At 51.7% G+C, this 16,676-nt stretch overlaps 1 protein-coding gene across 6 annotated transcripts in view; it reads left to right on the forward strand.

The window, feature by feature from the left end:
* Positions 1-16,676, forward strand: part of MYO15A (myosin XVA) — a 159,920-nt gene that overhangs the window by 29,919 nt on the left and 113,325 nt on the right. For 5 of the 6 annotated variants that reach the window (XM_075565895.1, XM_075565890.1, XM_075565894.1 and 2 more), the window contains exons 2-6: positions 9,345-9,430; positions 10,266-10,329; positions 11,127-11,236; positions 11,830-11,904; positions 12,066-12,156. In XM_075565895.1, coding sequence (XP_075422010.1) covers positions 9,345-9,430; positions 10,266-10,329; positions 11,127-11,236; positions 11,830-11,904; positions 12,066-12,156 — 426 coding nt within the window. Of the gene's footprint in view, positions 1-6,102; positions 6,180-9,344; positions 9,431-10,265; positions 10,330-11,126; positions 11,237-11,829; positions 11,905-12,065; positions 12,157-16,676 lie in introns of those variants that run through there. The other variant, XM_075565893.1, reaches the window with a different exon arrangement.

Here is a 16,676-nt window from a genome sequence, read left to right on the forward strand (position 1 = left end):
CCTACTATGGCACTTTAATGAATACACATACACGCCCAGAGAGGTAATGCCGGTATACACATACACGCCCAGAGAGTGGTAATACCGGTATATACATACACGCCCAGAGAGTGGTAATACCGGTATACACATACACGCCCAGAGAGGTAATACCGGTATACACATACACGCCCAGATAGGTAATACCGGTATACACATACACGCCCAGAGAGGTAATACCGGTATACACATACACGCCCAGAGAGGTAATACCGGTATACACATACACACCCAGAGAGGTAATACCGGTATACACATATACACCCAGAGAGGTAATATCGGTATACACATACACTCCCAGAGAGGTAATACCGGTATACACATACACTCCCAGAGAGGTAATACCGGTATACACATACACGCCCAGAGAGGTAATACCGGTATACACATGCACGCCCAGAGAGGTAATACCGGTATACACATACACGCCCAGAGAGGTAATACCGGTATACACATACATGTCCAGAGAGGTAATACCGGTATACACATACACGCCCAGAGAGGTAATACCGGTATACACATACACGTCCAGAGAGGTAATACCGTTATACACATACATGTCCAGAGAGGTAATACCGGTATACACATACACGCCCAGAGAGATAATACCGGTATACACATACATGTCCAGAGAGGTAATACCGGTATACACATACACGCCCAGAGAGGTAACACCGGTATACACATACACGCCCACAGAGGTAATACCGTTATACACATACACGCACAGAGAGGTAATACCGGTATACACATACATGCCCAGAGAGCAAATACCAGTATACACATACATACCGGTATACACATACACGCCCAGAGAGGTAATACCGGTATACACATACATGCCCATAGAGGTAATACCGGTATACACATACACGCCCAGAGAGGTAATACCGATATACACATACACGCCCAGAGAGGTAATACCGGTATACACATACACACCCAGAGAGGTAATACCGGTATACACATACATTCCCAGAGAGGTAATACCGGTATACACATACACGCCCTGAGAGGTAATACCGGTATACACATACATGTCCAGAGAGGTAATACCGGTATACACATACATGTCCAGAGAGCTAATACCGGTATACACATACACGCCCAGAGAGGTAATACCGGTATACACATACACGCCCAGAGAGGTAATACCGGTATACACATTCATGTCCAGAGAGTTAATACCTTTACACACATACATGTCCAGAGAGGTAATACCGGTATACACATACATGTCCAGAGAGGTAATACCGGTACACACATACATGTCCAGAGAGGTAATACCGGTATACACATACACGCCCAGAGAGGTAATACCGGTATACACATACACGCCCAGAGAGGTAATACCGGTATACACATACACGCCCAGAGAGGTAATACCGGTATACACATACACGCCCAGAGAGGTAATACCGATATACACATACACGCCCAGAGAGGTAATACCGGTATACACATACACGCCCAGAGAGGTAATACCGGTATACACATACACGCCCAGAGAGGTAATACCGGTATACACATACACGCCCAGAGAGGTAATACCGGTATACACATACACACCCAGAGAGGTAATACCGGTATACACATACATTCCCAGAGAGGTAATACCGGTATACACATACACGCCCTGAGAGGTAATACCGGTATACACATACATGTCCAGAGAGGTAATACCGGTATACACATACATGTCCAGAGAGCTAATACCGGTATACACATACACACCCAGAGAGGTAATACCGGTATACACATACACGCCCAGAGAGGTAATACCGGTATACACATTCATGTCCAGAGAGTTAATACCTTTACACACATACATGTCCAGAGAGGTAATACCGGTATACACATACATGTCCAGAGAGGTAATACCGGTATACACATACATGTCCAGAGAGGTAATACCGGTATACACATACACGCCCAGAGAGGTAATACCGGTATACACATACACGCCCAGAGAGGTAATACCGGTATACACATACACGCCCAGAGAGGTAATACCGGTATTCACATACACGCCCAGAGAGGTAATACCGGTATACACATACACGCCCAGAGAGGTAATACCGGTATACACATACACACCCAGAGAGGTAATACCGGTATACACATACACACCCAGAGAGGTAATACCGGTATACACATACACGCGCAGAGAGATAATACCGGTATACACATACACGCCCAGAGAGGTAATACCGGTATACACATACACGCCCAGAGAGGTAATACCGGTATACACATACACGCGCAGAGAGATAATACCGGTATACACATACACGCCCAGAGAGGTAATACCGGTATACACATACACGCGCAGAGAGGTAATACCGGTATACACATACATGTCCAGTATTCCCTCTCGTTTTTTTTATTGGACAGAGTCCAAAAACAGGACAGTCCCGTTCAATACCGGACTCCTGACAACCCTAAGTCCCTGGGCAGGGTCACAAGCAGCGGAGAATTTCAAAATCCGCCGCCCCTTATCACAGCCCCTAGGTTGCCTTCTTACCTGCCGCCCCCTCCTTCTCCTGAACTGCCGTCACCAACGTGACCTCCCACTGCGTCACGTTGCCATGGTAACGCGACACCGTGACGCCATTTGACGCTGCGGGCTCAGAAAGAGGAGGAGGGCGGCAGGTAAGGAGGAGGCCGCAACAGATAAAATTTTGCCGCCCTACGCCCGGGCCTAGCAGGAAATCCGCTACTGGTCACAAGTAGTCAGTTTGGCTCTGAGGGGCTGTGTTTCCCCCTCCAGCTGGGAAGTGTGTGCTCAGTGTGGGTCTGAGGGGCTGTATTTCCCCCTCCAGCTGGGAAGTGTGTGCTCAGTGTGGGTCTGAGGGGCTGTATTTCCCCCTCCAGCTGGGAAGTGTGTGCTCAGTGTGGGTCTGAGGGGCTGTATTTCCCCTCCAGCTGGGAAGTGTGTGCTCAGTGTGGGTCTGAGGGGCTGTATTTCCCTCTCCAGCTGGGAAGTGTGTGCTCAGTGTGGGTCTGAGGGGCTGTATTTCCCCTCCAGCTGGGAAGTGTGTGCTCAGTGTGGGTCTGAGGGGCTCTTATTTCCCCCTCCAGCTGGGAAGTGTGCGCTCAGTGTGGGTCTGAGGGGCTGTATTTCCCTCTCCAGCTGGGAAGTGTGTGCTCAGTGTGGGTCTGAGGGGCTGTGTTTCCCCCTCCAGCTGGGAAGTGTGTGCTCAGTGTGGGTCTGAGGGGCTGTATTTCCCCCTCCAGCTGGGAAGTGTGTGCTCAGTGTGGGTCTGAGGGGCTGTATTTCCCCTCCAGCTGGGAAGTGTGTGCTCAGTGTGGGTCTGAGGGGCTGTATTTCCCTCTCCAGCTGGGAAGTGTGTGCTCAGTGTGTGTCTGAGGGGCTGTATTTCCCTCTCCAGCTGGGAAGTGTGTGCTCAGTGTGGGTCTGAGGGGCTGTATTTCCCCCTCCAGCTGGGAAGTGTGTGCTCAGTGTGGGTCTGAGGGGCTGTATTTCCCTCTCCAGCTGGGAAGTGTGTGCTCAGTGTGTGTCTGAGGGGCTGTATTTCCCTCTCCAGCTGGGAAGTGTGTGCTCAGTGTGGGTCTGAGGGGCTGTATTTCCCTCTCCAGCTGGGAAGTGTGTGCTCAGTGTGGGTCTGAGGGGCTGTATTTCCCTCTCCAGCTGGGAAGTGTGTGCTCAGTGTGTGTCTGAGGGGCTGTATTTCCCCCTCCAGCTGGGAAGTGTGTGCTCAGTGTGGGTCTGAGGGGCTGTATTTCCCCCTCCAGCTGGTAAGTGTGTGCTCAGTGTGGGTCTGAGGGGCTGTATTTCCCCTCCAGCTGGGAAGTGTGTGCTCAGTTTGTGTCTGAGGGGCTGTATTTCCCCTCCAGCTGGGAAGTGTGTGCTCAGTGTGTGTCTGAGGGGCTGTATTTCCCTCTCCAGCTGGGAAGTGTGTGCTCAGTGTGGGTCTGAGGGGCTGTATTTCCCCTCCAGCTGGGAAGTGTGTGCTCAGTGTGTGTCTGAGGGGCTGTGTTTCCCCCTCCAGCTGGGAAGTGTGTGCTCAGTGTGGGTCTGAGGGGCTGTATTTCCCCCTCCAGCTGGGAAGTGTGTGCTCAGTGTGGGTCTGAGGGGCTGTATTTCCCCCTCCAGCTGGGAAGTGTGTGCTCAGTGTGGGTCTGAGGGGCTGTATTTCCTCCTCCAGCTGGTAAGTGTGTGCTCAGTGTGGGTCTGAGGGGCTGTATTTCCCCTCCAGCTGGGAAGTGTGTGCTCAGTGTGGGTCTGAGGGGCTGTATTTCCCCCTCCAGCTGGGAAGTGTGTGCTCAGTGTGGGTCTGAGGGGCTGTATTTCCCCCTCCAGCTGGTAAGTGTGTGCTCAGTGTGGGTCTGAGGGGCTGTATTTCCCCTCCAGCTGGTAAGTGTGTGCTCAGTGTGGGTCTGAGGGGCTGTATTTCCCCCTCCAGCTGGGAAGTGTGTGCTCAGTGTGGGTCTGAGGGGCTGTATTTCCCCCTCCAGCTGGGAAGTGTGTGCTCAGTGTGGGTCTGAGGGGCTGTATTTCCCCCTCCAGCTGGGAAGTGTGTGCTCAGTGTGGGTCTGAGGGGCTGTATTTCCCCCTCCAGCTGGGAAGTGTGCGCTCAGTGTGTGTCTGAGGGGCTGTATTTCCCCCTCCAGCTGGGAAGTGTGCGCTCAGTGTGTGTCTGAGGGGCTGTATTTCCCTCTCCAGCTGGGAAGTGTGTGCTCAGTGTGGGTCTGAGGGGCTGCATTTCCCCTCCAGCTGGGAAGTGTGTGCTCAGTGTGGGTCTGAGGGGCTGTGTTTCCCCCTCCAGCTGGGAAGTGTGTGCTCAGTGTGGGTCTGAGGGGCTGTATTTCCCTCTCCAGCTGGGAAGTGTGTGCTCAGTGTGGGTCTGAGGGGCTGTATTTCCCCTCCAGCTGGGAAGTGTGTGCTCAGTGTGTGTCTGAGGGGCTGTATTTCCCCTCCAGCTGGGAAGTGTGTGCTCAGTGTGGGTCTGAGGGGCTGTATTTCCCCTCCAGCTGGGAAGTGTGTGCTCAGTGTGGGTCTGAGGGGCTGTATTTCCCCCTCCAGCTGGGAAGTGTGTGCTCAGTGTGGGTCTGAGGGGCTGTATTTCCCCTCCAGCTGGGAAGTGTGTGCTCAGTGTGGGTCTGAGGGGCTGTATTTCCCCCTCCAGCTAGGAAGTGTGTGCTCAGTGTGGGTCTGAGGGGCTGTATTTCCCCCTCCAGCTAGGAAGTGTGTGCTCAGTGTGGGTCTGAGGGGCTGTATTTCCCCTCCAGCTGGGAAGTGTGTGCTCAGTGTGGGTCTGAGGGGCTGTATTGTCCCCTCCAGCTGGGAAGTGTGCGCTCAGTGTGGGTCTGAGGGGCTGTATTTCCCCCTCCAGCTGGGAAGTGTGTGCTCAGTGTGGGTCTGAGGGGCTGTATTTCCCCCTCCAGCTGGGAAGTGTGTGCTCAGTGTGGGTCTGAGGGGCTGTATTTCCCCCTCCAGCTGGGAAGTGTGTGCTCAGTGTGGGTCTGAGGGGCTGTATTGTCTCCTCCAGCTGGGAAGTGTGCGCTCAGTGTGGGTCTGAGGGGCTGTATTTCCCCCTCCAGCTGGGAAGTGTGTGCTCAGTGTGGCTCTGAGGGGCTGTATTTCCCCCTCCAGCTGGGAAGTGTGTGCTCAGTGTGTGTCTGAGGGGCTGTATTTCCCTCTCCAGCTGGGAAGTGTGTGCTCAGTTTGGCTCTGAGGGGCTGTATTTCCCCCTCCAGCTGGGAAGTGTGTGCTCAGTTTGGCTCTGAGGGGCTGTATTTCCCCCTCCAGCTGGGAAGTGTGTGCTCAGTGTGGGTCTGAGGGGCTGTATTTCCCCCTCCAGCTGGGAAGTGTGTGCTCAGTGTGGGTCTGAGGGGCTGTATTTCCCCCTCCAGCTGGGAAGTGTGTGCTCAGTGTGGGTCTGAGGGGCTGTATTTCCCCCTCCAGCTGGGAAGTGTGTGCTCAGTGTGGGTCTGAGGGGCTGTATTTCCCCCTCCAGCTGGGAAGTGTGCGCTCCTTGGACTGAACCTTGTCCTTAGCTCACCGCAGGACTCCGTTTGCAATGATGTGACAGGGGTACAATGCAGTTGGAGTTGGCTCACAATACGTGACATAAAGGAGGCTGGAAGGCAGACACGACACACGCTGTCACTCCCAGGTGTGTGATCGCCTAACAAAAGGGGTTTATGTAAATGTGGGGAACTGATCCAGGCTGGGGAAGCTTCGTTAGAATAGGAGGGGGGAGATTTAATTAGGAAGTGGAAAGGTTCAGTCTTGGCAGCCAGCTGGTGGAAGAGGCCACATGGGAGACGGTGCGCGTGGCCTGGGGAGGTGGATATTCCATTACTGCGTTGTACATTCAGAACACGCCGCTGCCTATGTGCATGCGTGTTTAATGGCTGGTCTGTGCACATCTTACATGTGTCATAGTCATGGAATTGTTGTGTTATAGAGCTGTCACGTTGTATCTCAGAGGCAAAAGGAGGCAATGGGTTGTGTTTCACTCGCTGTCAGGTGACACAGAGATAGGAGGGACATATAGGACACAGAGTATCTTACTGTCAGGTGACACAGAGACAGAAGGGACATATAGGACACAGAGTATCTTACTGTCAGGTGACACAGAGACAGAAGGGACATATAGGACAGAGAGTATCTTACTGTCAGGTGACACAGAGATAGAAGGGACATATAGGACAGAGAGTATCTTACTGTCAGGTGACACAGAGATAGAAGGGACATATAGGACAGAGAGTATCTTACTGTCCGGTGACACAGAGATAGAAGGGACATATAGGACAGAGAGTATCTTACTGTCCGGTGACACAGGGATAGAAGGGACATATAGGACAGAGAGTATCTTACTGTCAGGTGACACAGAGATAGGAGGGACATATAGGACAGAGAGTATCTTACTGTCAGGTGACACAGAGACAGAAGGGACATATAGGACAAAGAGTATCTTACTGTCCGGTGACACAGGGATAGAAGGGACATATAGGACAGAGAGTATCTTACTGTCCGGTGACACAGGGATAGAAGGGACCTATAGGACAGAGAGTATCTTACTGTCCGGTGACACAGAGATAGGAGGGACATATAGGACAGAGAGTATCTTACTGTCAGGTGACACAGAGACAGAAGGGACATATAGGACAAAGAGTATCTTACTGTCCGGTGACACAGGGATAGAAGGGACATATAGGACAGAGAGTATCTTACTGTCCGGTGACACAGGGATAGAAGGGACCTATAGGACAGAGAGTATCTTACTGTCCGGTGACACAGGGATAGAAGGACATATAGGACAGAGATTATCCTCCTGTCGCTGCAGGGTGACACAGAGACAGACGGAATCTAACGTCCCTTTTGTCTGTGTCTCTTACTGCAGGGTGACACAGTGACGCATCTCGCTACTGTGCCTGCAATAAAGACCACAGTTTTATTATCAGGAATCCACACTTCTGCTGTCAGACCCAGTGCTAAACTCACCCCCTCCAGAATCGTTTCATGCTGAGAGGGAGAGAAATAAGCTCCAGCGACTTGTACCCTTTCAAAGGGAAATCTAACCTGTCATATCTGATTCTCATAATAAATCCCAAGAAACAGAGGGGCTTATTTACTAAGCAGTGCTTAGCCGTAAGCGGTGCCGGACTTGTGCATAAGCTTAGCGACTCACAATATGAGGGGCCTGAAAAATAGAAAAAAATGAAAGCATTTTAAGTTTTCAAATCGGATGATAAATAAAGAAGATAGGGGGGAAAAGAAGATTATACAGTATATTATATAATAAATACATTATATATATATATGGCTATTTTTGTTCAAATATGACCCTAAGCCTCATGTGCATCGAACGTGACCAACTTCGTAGTTTATCGTTTCAAGACATTATCAGTGACTTTGCTCCCCAGAATCACGAAAGAAAATGTTTTAATATTAAAATGAATGTGATGTGCAAACGCTGCTCATTTTACCATCATCTTTGTGTATAATAATGGCAGTCCAGGCGTACCCCGCATTAACGTACGCAATGGGTCCAGATGTAAAGCGAAAATGTACTTAAAGTGACGCGCTACCTTTTTTTCACTTGGGCAGAGGTAGGGAGCCGGTATTGCTGTTCAGGACGCGCCTGTGTGCTACTCAGAGGCGCTCGCGCGAGCTGCCGGTTTCCAGTTGGGCGAGGGGAATCAGCGCGTCGCACAACTGTGGCGGTCTGTAGGGCAGAAAAAGTGTTGTACTTGCGAAGCGAGCGTACGCACACAGGGGAATGGTGCTATTGTAAATAAGTCCATAAAGTGAAGGTCCGTATAGCAGGTTATGCCTGTATTATGCCTGTATAATGCCTGTATTATGCCTGTATAATGCCTGTATTATGCCTGTATAATGCCTGTATAATGCCTGTATTATGCCTGTATAATGCCTGTATTATGCCTGTATTATGCCTGTATAATGCCTGTATAATGCCTGTATAATGCCTGTATTATGCCTGTATAATGCCTGTATAATGCCTGTATAATGCCTGTATTATGCCTGTATAATGCCTGTATAATGCCTGTATTATGCCTGTATTATGCCTGTATTATGCCTGTATTATGCCTGTATTATGCCTGTATAATGCTACCATTTATCTCAGTGTCATTGTTATATTTTCAATGGTCCGTCCCTTCAGTCAGAATAATAAATCTGTTTCTAATTTTTCGGGCCTATTAAACGCGGCGTTGCTTAGGGCCTCAGAAAATCAAAGTCTGGCGCTGAAAAACCGCGCCGCACTGTATGTTTACGTGGGCAGTCTTAGGCCTTGGACATGCTTACCGCTGGCGTGCTGATGCGCGCTGAGGCTCAGGGAAAGCGGGTGCTTTCCCTGGCCTTGCGGTTGCTTGTCCTGCTCGCCGTAAGGGGGCAGGCTGGGGGCGGGCACGTCACTGGCCGGGGGCGGGCCAGTGACGTCACTGAGCTGGTTCGCCCTCATTGAGCGAACCGCTCACGTGACCGGCCTGTCACGCCGGCAAGCGGGGGAATTTTAAATTCCCCTAAGACCTGCGCTTCCGCAAGCGCGCGGAAGCACAGGTGAGCCCCTACTAAAGCCGCTCTAATTGCGACAGTAGGGGCTCAGTGCTGAGCGGGAGCGCGCGTTAACACGCTTCCGCCAGCCAGCACTAAACATGGCCAAGGCCTTAGCACTGCTCAGTAATATGGCCTTATATGTTTGGAAATAATGGGAAGCAGTGTGGGCCAGAACCAGCCAGCACTACCTGCCCCTGTACAGCCGTCCCCATGGGCCCTGAGCTGTCTCTCTTCACACGCTTGTGATTGACACTAGATGCAGCCCGTGGGCAGCCCGCCAAGCGCAGGGACCGCCGCAGAGCCGCGCGATGAGAATGGGACACACGACATGACGCAGCTGGAGTGAGTATCCCCCTCAGACGCCCTGAATCTGGGTCACGTGTTCATCTCAGCGGCAGGACCCCGAGATCTGGGAATGCAGCTCGGGGGGAAGAGTTTGTGTCAGGAATAAAGATGAATATTCGTTTAGAGCAGAGGTGGTCAACTTCAGTCCTCAAGGGCCACCAACAGGTCAGGTTTTAAGTAGGGTTGCAAGGCGGCTTCTCCAAAAATATTGGGACACAATGGTGAAAGGTGCGACACGCTCGAGGCACACACACACACCTCTCACCTCTATCCACTCCATGCTGTTTCCTCCTCAACTTGGCCCCACCTCCAGACTCCTAACATCTCCTCCTGATTGGCTGTATTACCCTGCAGGAAGCTGCCCAGCCCCCAAGCAGCAGCCCTGCTCGGGGAAATCCCGTGGCCCCCCCAAGCCGGTCAGGTCACTATGTCCAGAGAGGTAATACCGGTATACACATACATGTCCAGTATGGTACAGTGACAAATACAGGTCAGTCCGTTTCAATACTGGACACCTGGCAACCCAACTTTTAAGGATATCCCTGCTTCAGCACAGGTGGCTCAGTCGAAGACTGACTGCGCCACCTGTGCTGAAGCAGGGATATCCTTAAAACCTGACCTGTTTCTGGCCGTTGAGGACTGAAATTGACCACCCCTGATTTAGAGAATAATGTGTCCCTCTCTCCTCCCCTCCCACACCTCTTATAAACCAGCTCCCCCCAAAATGCTAGCTGGATACATTGACACAAAGTGAGCCAGACACAATTTGCACCTGTTCTCCTAGCAATCTCCAGCCTGGCACCGCTGCCCTCACACATTCCTCTCCTTGCAGGGACCTGCAGGAAGCATCAGTACTCGGTAACCTGCGGAAAAGGTTTGACAGGGAAATGATATATGTGAGTATCTCGATGGCTCCACCAGACCACGGCCCTTTACTTCCAGGGGGCCTGCCCAGTCCGGTGCAAGGGCATTCCGGTCCCTTTGTACCCAGCAGCGTTCTGCCGTAAAGGTGTCTTGCATCCCATTGACAAGCGGCGAAGCGTCTTCTAACGCCAGAATGTGTCTCACGGCAGAAGACTGCTTAGTAGATATGGGCCTATGATTGAGTGACCGGATGTCTGTTTTTTTTTTTTTTGGCATTGTGTCCCGATAACTTTTTGAAAAGTGCCAAAACGTCATGTTTTTGAGACAGCGCGGCCGTCAAGTGCCGATCGTGCATGTGCGGCAGGGAAGAGCTGATCCTGCGCATGCGCGATTGGCTCTTGCTGCGCACATGGGACGAATGGCCCACACGATCGCGAATGCACTGCCGCCAAGAGCTGATTGCGCATGTGCGGCCGGCAAGAGCCGATCCAGCGCATGCACGATCGGCTCTTGCTGGCCGCACGTGCGCGATCGACTCTTCCCAGACACGCACGCGCAATCGGCACTCAGCAGCCGCGCATGCGCAATCGGCTCTTGTCAACCACGCATGCGCAATCGGCTCTTGTTTGCCGCGCATGCGCAATCGGCTCTTGTCAGCCGCTCATGCGCAATCGTCTCTTGGCTGCTGCGCATGCGCAGTCACTGTGGGTCGGTCGTGCACGCGCGGTCGGCTCTGGCCGTTCGCGCCTGTGCGACAGTTGCCCTGATTTTTCCCTGGGAAAAAATGGTTCCCCCCTAGCCTATAATCTGCTACCTGTCGTTCTTCCAGACGTACATCGGCAGCATTCTGCTGTCTGTGAACCCGTACAGGATGCTTAATATCTACGGGACGGACCATGTGCTGCAGTATGAAGGCAAAGCCCTGGGAGAGAACCCTCCGTGAGTGCACTCTGTCCAACATGCATGTCCTCTCTGCCACCCAATAACCGGAACAGGACCAAGGAGACCTGTCTGTCTGAAGACATCTCTTCATCTATAAGAAATAAAAAAGGCACCCAGTACCCATTAATATCATCCCGATGGATCACTGGAAAGGGATTTTGGGGGCGGCTAAAGGAGGGAGAAGGCAGAATTGCTCTTGTGCAGAGTTAGGGCCGCCTGATACCATACAGCCCACTGACTTCAAGGATGCTTTAGGTCAGGGGCGGCCAACTCCAGTCCTCAAGGGACACCAACAGGTCAAGTTTTCAGGATATCCCTGCTTCCGCACCTGTGCTGAAGCAGGGACTGATTGAGCCACCTGTACTGAAGCTGGAATGGATTGAGCCACATCCAGGGATATCCTGAAAACCTGAAGCAGGGATATCCTGAAAACCTGTCCTGTTGGTGGCCCTTGAGGATTGGAGTCGCCCCCCCCCCCCCCCGCCTGCATTAGGTCTTAGCACCACTTAGCAGATACAGCCCTTAATCTGTTGGCTGCCAGTTGCCATTTTTAAGACCCGATCCGTGCTACCTCCTGCTTTCTCTTGCAGACACCTTTTCGCTATCGCAAATATAGCCTACACCAAAATGATGGATGCCAAACACAACCAGTGTATTATCATCAGGTGCGTGACCATTCTGGGATGCCCCTCGTGCCCGTGCTAAAGGCTGGGGGGTGGGAGGCGAGAGGGCATTAACCCCGTCACTGCCGGCGACGCAGTGACTAAGCTGATTGGGAGTTGATTTCCCGTCCCTTTCCCCCCCCCCCCCCCCCACCCGCCTGCAGCGGTGAGAGCGGTTCCGGTAAGACAGAAGCCACTAAGCTGGTCTTGCGTTACCTCGTGGCGATCAACCAGAGGCGCGGCGTGACGAACCAGGTGAGCTGCGTTCTGCGCGGCGATGCTGATTTCTGCAGCTCTCATCCTAACAGCCCGCTGCTAATACCTCTCCCTATACACGCCAACACCCCGCTGCTAATACCTCTCCCTATACACCCCAACACCCCGCTGCTAATACCTCTCCCTATACACCCCAACACCCTGCTGCTAATACCTCTCCCTATACACCCTAATACCCTGCTGCTAATACCTCTCCCTATACACCCTAACACCCCGCTACTAATACCTCTCCCTATACACCCTAACATCCTGCTGCTAATACCTCTCCCTATACACCCTAACATCCCGCTGCTAATACCTCTCCCTATACACCCCAACACCCCGCTGCTAATACCTCTCCCTATACACCCCAACACCCTGCTGCTAATACCTCTCCCTATACACCCTAATACCCTGCTGCTAATACCTCTCCCTATACACCCTAACACCCCGCTACTAATACCTCTCCCTATACACCCTAACATCCTGCTGCTAATACCTCTCCCTATACACCCCAACACCCTGCTGCTAATACCTCTCCCTATACACCCTAATACCCTGCTGCTAATACCTCTCCCTATACACCCTAACACCCCGCTACTAATACCTCTCCCTATACACCCTAACACCCTGCTGCTAATACCTATCCCTATACACCCTAACATCCCGCTGCTAATACCTCTCCCTATACACCCTAACATCCCGCTGCTAATACCTCTCCCTATACACCCTAACATCCCGCTGCTAATACCTCTCCCTATACACCCTAACACCCTGCTGCTAATACCTCTCCCTATACACCCTAACACCCCGCTGCTAATACATCTCCCTATACACCCTAACATCCCGCTGCTAATACCTCTCCCTATACACCCTAACATCCCGCTGCTAATACCTCTCCCTATACACCCTAACACCCTGCTGCTAATACCTCTCCCTATACACCCTAACACCCTGCTGCTAATACCTCTCCCTATACACCCCAACACCCCGCTGCTAATACCTCTCCCTATACACCCTAACATCCTGCTGCTAATACCTCTCCCTATACACCCTAACACCCCACTGCTAATACCTCTCCCTATACACCCTAACACCCCGCTGCTAATACCTCTCCCTATACACCCTAACACCCCGCTGCTAATACCTCTCCCTATACACCCTAACATCCTGCTGCTAATACCTCTCCCTATACACCCCAACATCCCGCTGCTAATACCTCTCCCTATACACCCTAACATCCTGCTGCTAATACCTCTCCCTATACACCCTAACACCCCGCTGCTAATACCTCTCCCTATACACCCTAACACCCCGCTGCTAATACCTCTCCCTATACATCCTAACATCCTGCTGCTAATACCTCTCCCTATACACCCTAACACCCTGCTGCTAATTCCTCTCCCTATACACCCTAACATCCTGCTGCTAATACCTCTCCCTATACACCCTAACACACCGCTGCTAATACCTCTCCCTATACACCCCAACACCCCGCTGCTAATACCTCTCCCTATACACCCTAACATCCTGCTGCTAATACCTCTCCCTATACACCCTAACACCCCACTGCTAATACCTCTCCCTATGCACCCTAACATCCTGCTGCTAATACCTCTCCCTATACACCCTAACACCCCGCTGCTAATACCTCTCCCTATACACCCTAACACCCCGCTGCTAATACCTCTCCCTATACACCCTAACATCCCGCTGCTAATACCTCTCCCTATACACCCTAACACCCCGCTGCTAATACCTCTCCCTATACACCCTAACACCCTGCTGCTAATACCTCTCCCTATACACCCTAACATCCCGCTGCTAATACCTCTCCCTATACACCCTAACACCCCGCTGCTAATACCTCTCCCTATACACCCTAACACCCTGCTGCTAATACCTCTCCCTATACACCCTAACATCCTGCTGCTAATACCTCTCCCTATACACCCTAACATCCCGCTGCTAATACATCTCCCTATACACCCTAACATCCCGCTGCTAATACCTCTCCCTATACACCCTAACACCCCGCTGCTAATACCTCTCCCTATACACCCTAACATCCCGCTGCTAATACCTCTCCCTATAAACCCTAACATCCCGCTGCTAATACCTCTCCCTATACAGCCTAACATCCCGCTGCTAATACCTCTCCCTATACATCCTAACACCCTGCTGCTAATACCTCTCCCTATACACCCCAACATCCCGCTGCTAATACCTCTCCCTATACACCCTAACATCCCGCTGCTAATACCTCTCCCTATACACCCTAACACCCCGCTGCTAATACCTCTCCCTATACATCCTAACACCCTGCTGCTAATACCTCTCCCTATACATCCTAACACCCCGCTGCTAATACCTCTCCCTATACACCCCAACATCCCGCTGCTAATACCTCTCCCTATACACCCTAACATCCCGCTGCTAATACCTCTCCCTATACACCCTAACACCCCGCTGCTAATACCTCTCCCTATACATCCTAACACCCCGCTGCTAATACCTCTCCCTATACACCCCAACATCCCGCTGCTAATACCTCTCCCTATACACCCTAACATCCCGCTGCGAATACCTCTCCCTATACACCCTAACACCCCGCTGCTAATACCTCTCCCTATACACCCTAACATCCCGCTGCTAATACCTCTCCCTATACACCCTAACATCCCGCTGCTAATACCTCTCCCTATACACCCTAACATCCCGCTGCTAATACCTCTCCCTATACACCCTAACACCCTGCTGCTAATACCTCTCCCTATACACCCTAACATCCCGCTGCTAATACCTCTCCCTATACACCCTAACATCCCGCTGCTAATACCTCTCCCTATACACCCTAACATCCCGCTGCTAATACCTCTCCCTATACACCCTAACACCCTGCTGCTAATACCTCTCCCTATACACCCTAACATCCCGCTGCTAATACCTCTCCCTATACACCCTAACACCCCGCTGCTAATACCTCTCCCTATACACCCTAACATCCCGCTGCTAATACCTCTCCCTATACACCCTAACATCCCGCTGCTAATACCTCTCCCTATACACCCTAACACCCTGCTGCTAATACCTCTCCCTATACACCCTAACATCCCGCTGCTAATACCTCTCCCTATACACCCTAACACCCCGCTGCTAATACCTCTCCCTATACACCCCAACACCCCGCTGCTAATACCTCTCCCTATACACCCTAACATTCCGCTGCTAATACCTCTCCCTATACATCCTAACACCCTGCTGCTAATACCTCTCCCTATACACCCTAACATCCCGCTGCTAATACCTCTCCCTATACACCCTAACATCCCGCTGCTAATACCTCTCCCTATACACCCTAACACCCTGCTGCTAATACCTCTCCCTATACACCCTAACATCCCGCTGCTAATACCTCTCCCTATACACCCTAACACCCCGCTGCTAATACCTCTCCCTATACACCCTAACATCCCGCTGCTAATACCTCTCCCTATACACCCTAACATCCCGCTGCTAATACCTCTCCCTATACACCCCAACATCCTGCTGCTAATACCTCTCTCTATACACCCTAACATCCCGCTGCTAATACCTCTCCCTATACACCCCAACATCCTGCTGCTAATACCTCTCTCTATACACCCCAACATCCCGCTGCTAATACCTCTCCCTATACACCCCAACATCCCGCTGCTAATACCTCTCTCTATACACCCTAACATCCCGCTGCTAATACCTCTCCCTATACACCCTAACATCCCGCTGCTAATACCTCTCCCTATACACCCTAACATCCCACTGCTAATACCTCTCCCTATACACCCTAACATCCCGCTGCTAATACCTCTCCCTATACACCCTAACATCCCGCTGCTAATACCTCTCCCTATACACCCTAACATTCCGATGCTAATACCTCTCCCTATACATCCTAACACCCTGCTGCTAATACCTCTCCCTATACACCCTAACATCCCGCTGCTAATACCTCTCCCTATACACCCTAACATCCCGCTGCTAATACCTCTCCCTATACACCCTAACACCCTGCTGCTAATACCTCTCCCTATACACCCTAACACCCCGCTGCTAATACCTCTCCCTATACACCCTAACATCCCGCTGCTAATACCTCTCCCTATACACCCTAACATCCCGCTGCTAATACCTCTCCCTATACACCCCAACATCCTGCTGCTAATACCTCTCTCTATACACCCTAACATCCCGCTGCTAATACCTCTCCCTATACACCCCAACATCCTGCTGCTAATACCTCTCTCTATACACCCCAACATCCCGCTGCTAATACCTCTCCCTATACACCCCAACATCCCGCTGCTAATACCTCTCTCTATACACCCTAACATCCCGCTGCTAATACCTCTCCCTATACACCCTAACACCCCACTGCTAATACCTCTCCCTATACACCCTAACATCCCGCTGCTAATACCTCTCCCTATACACCCTAACATCCCGCTGCTAATACCTCTCCCTATACACCCTAACACCCC

Source organism: Ascaphus truei, chromosome 11 (genome assembly GCF_040206685.1).
Source record: "Ascaphus truei isolate aAscTru1 chromosome 11, aAscTru1.hap1, whole genome shotgun sequence".
NCBI lineage: Eukaryota > Metazoa > Chordata > Amphibia > Anura > Ascaphidae > Ascaphus > Ascaphus truei.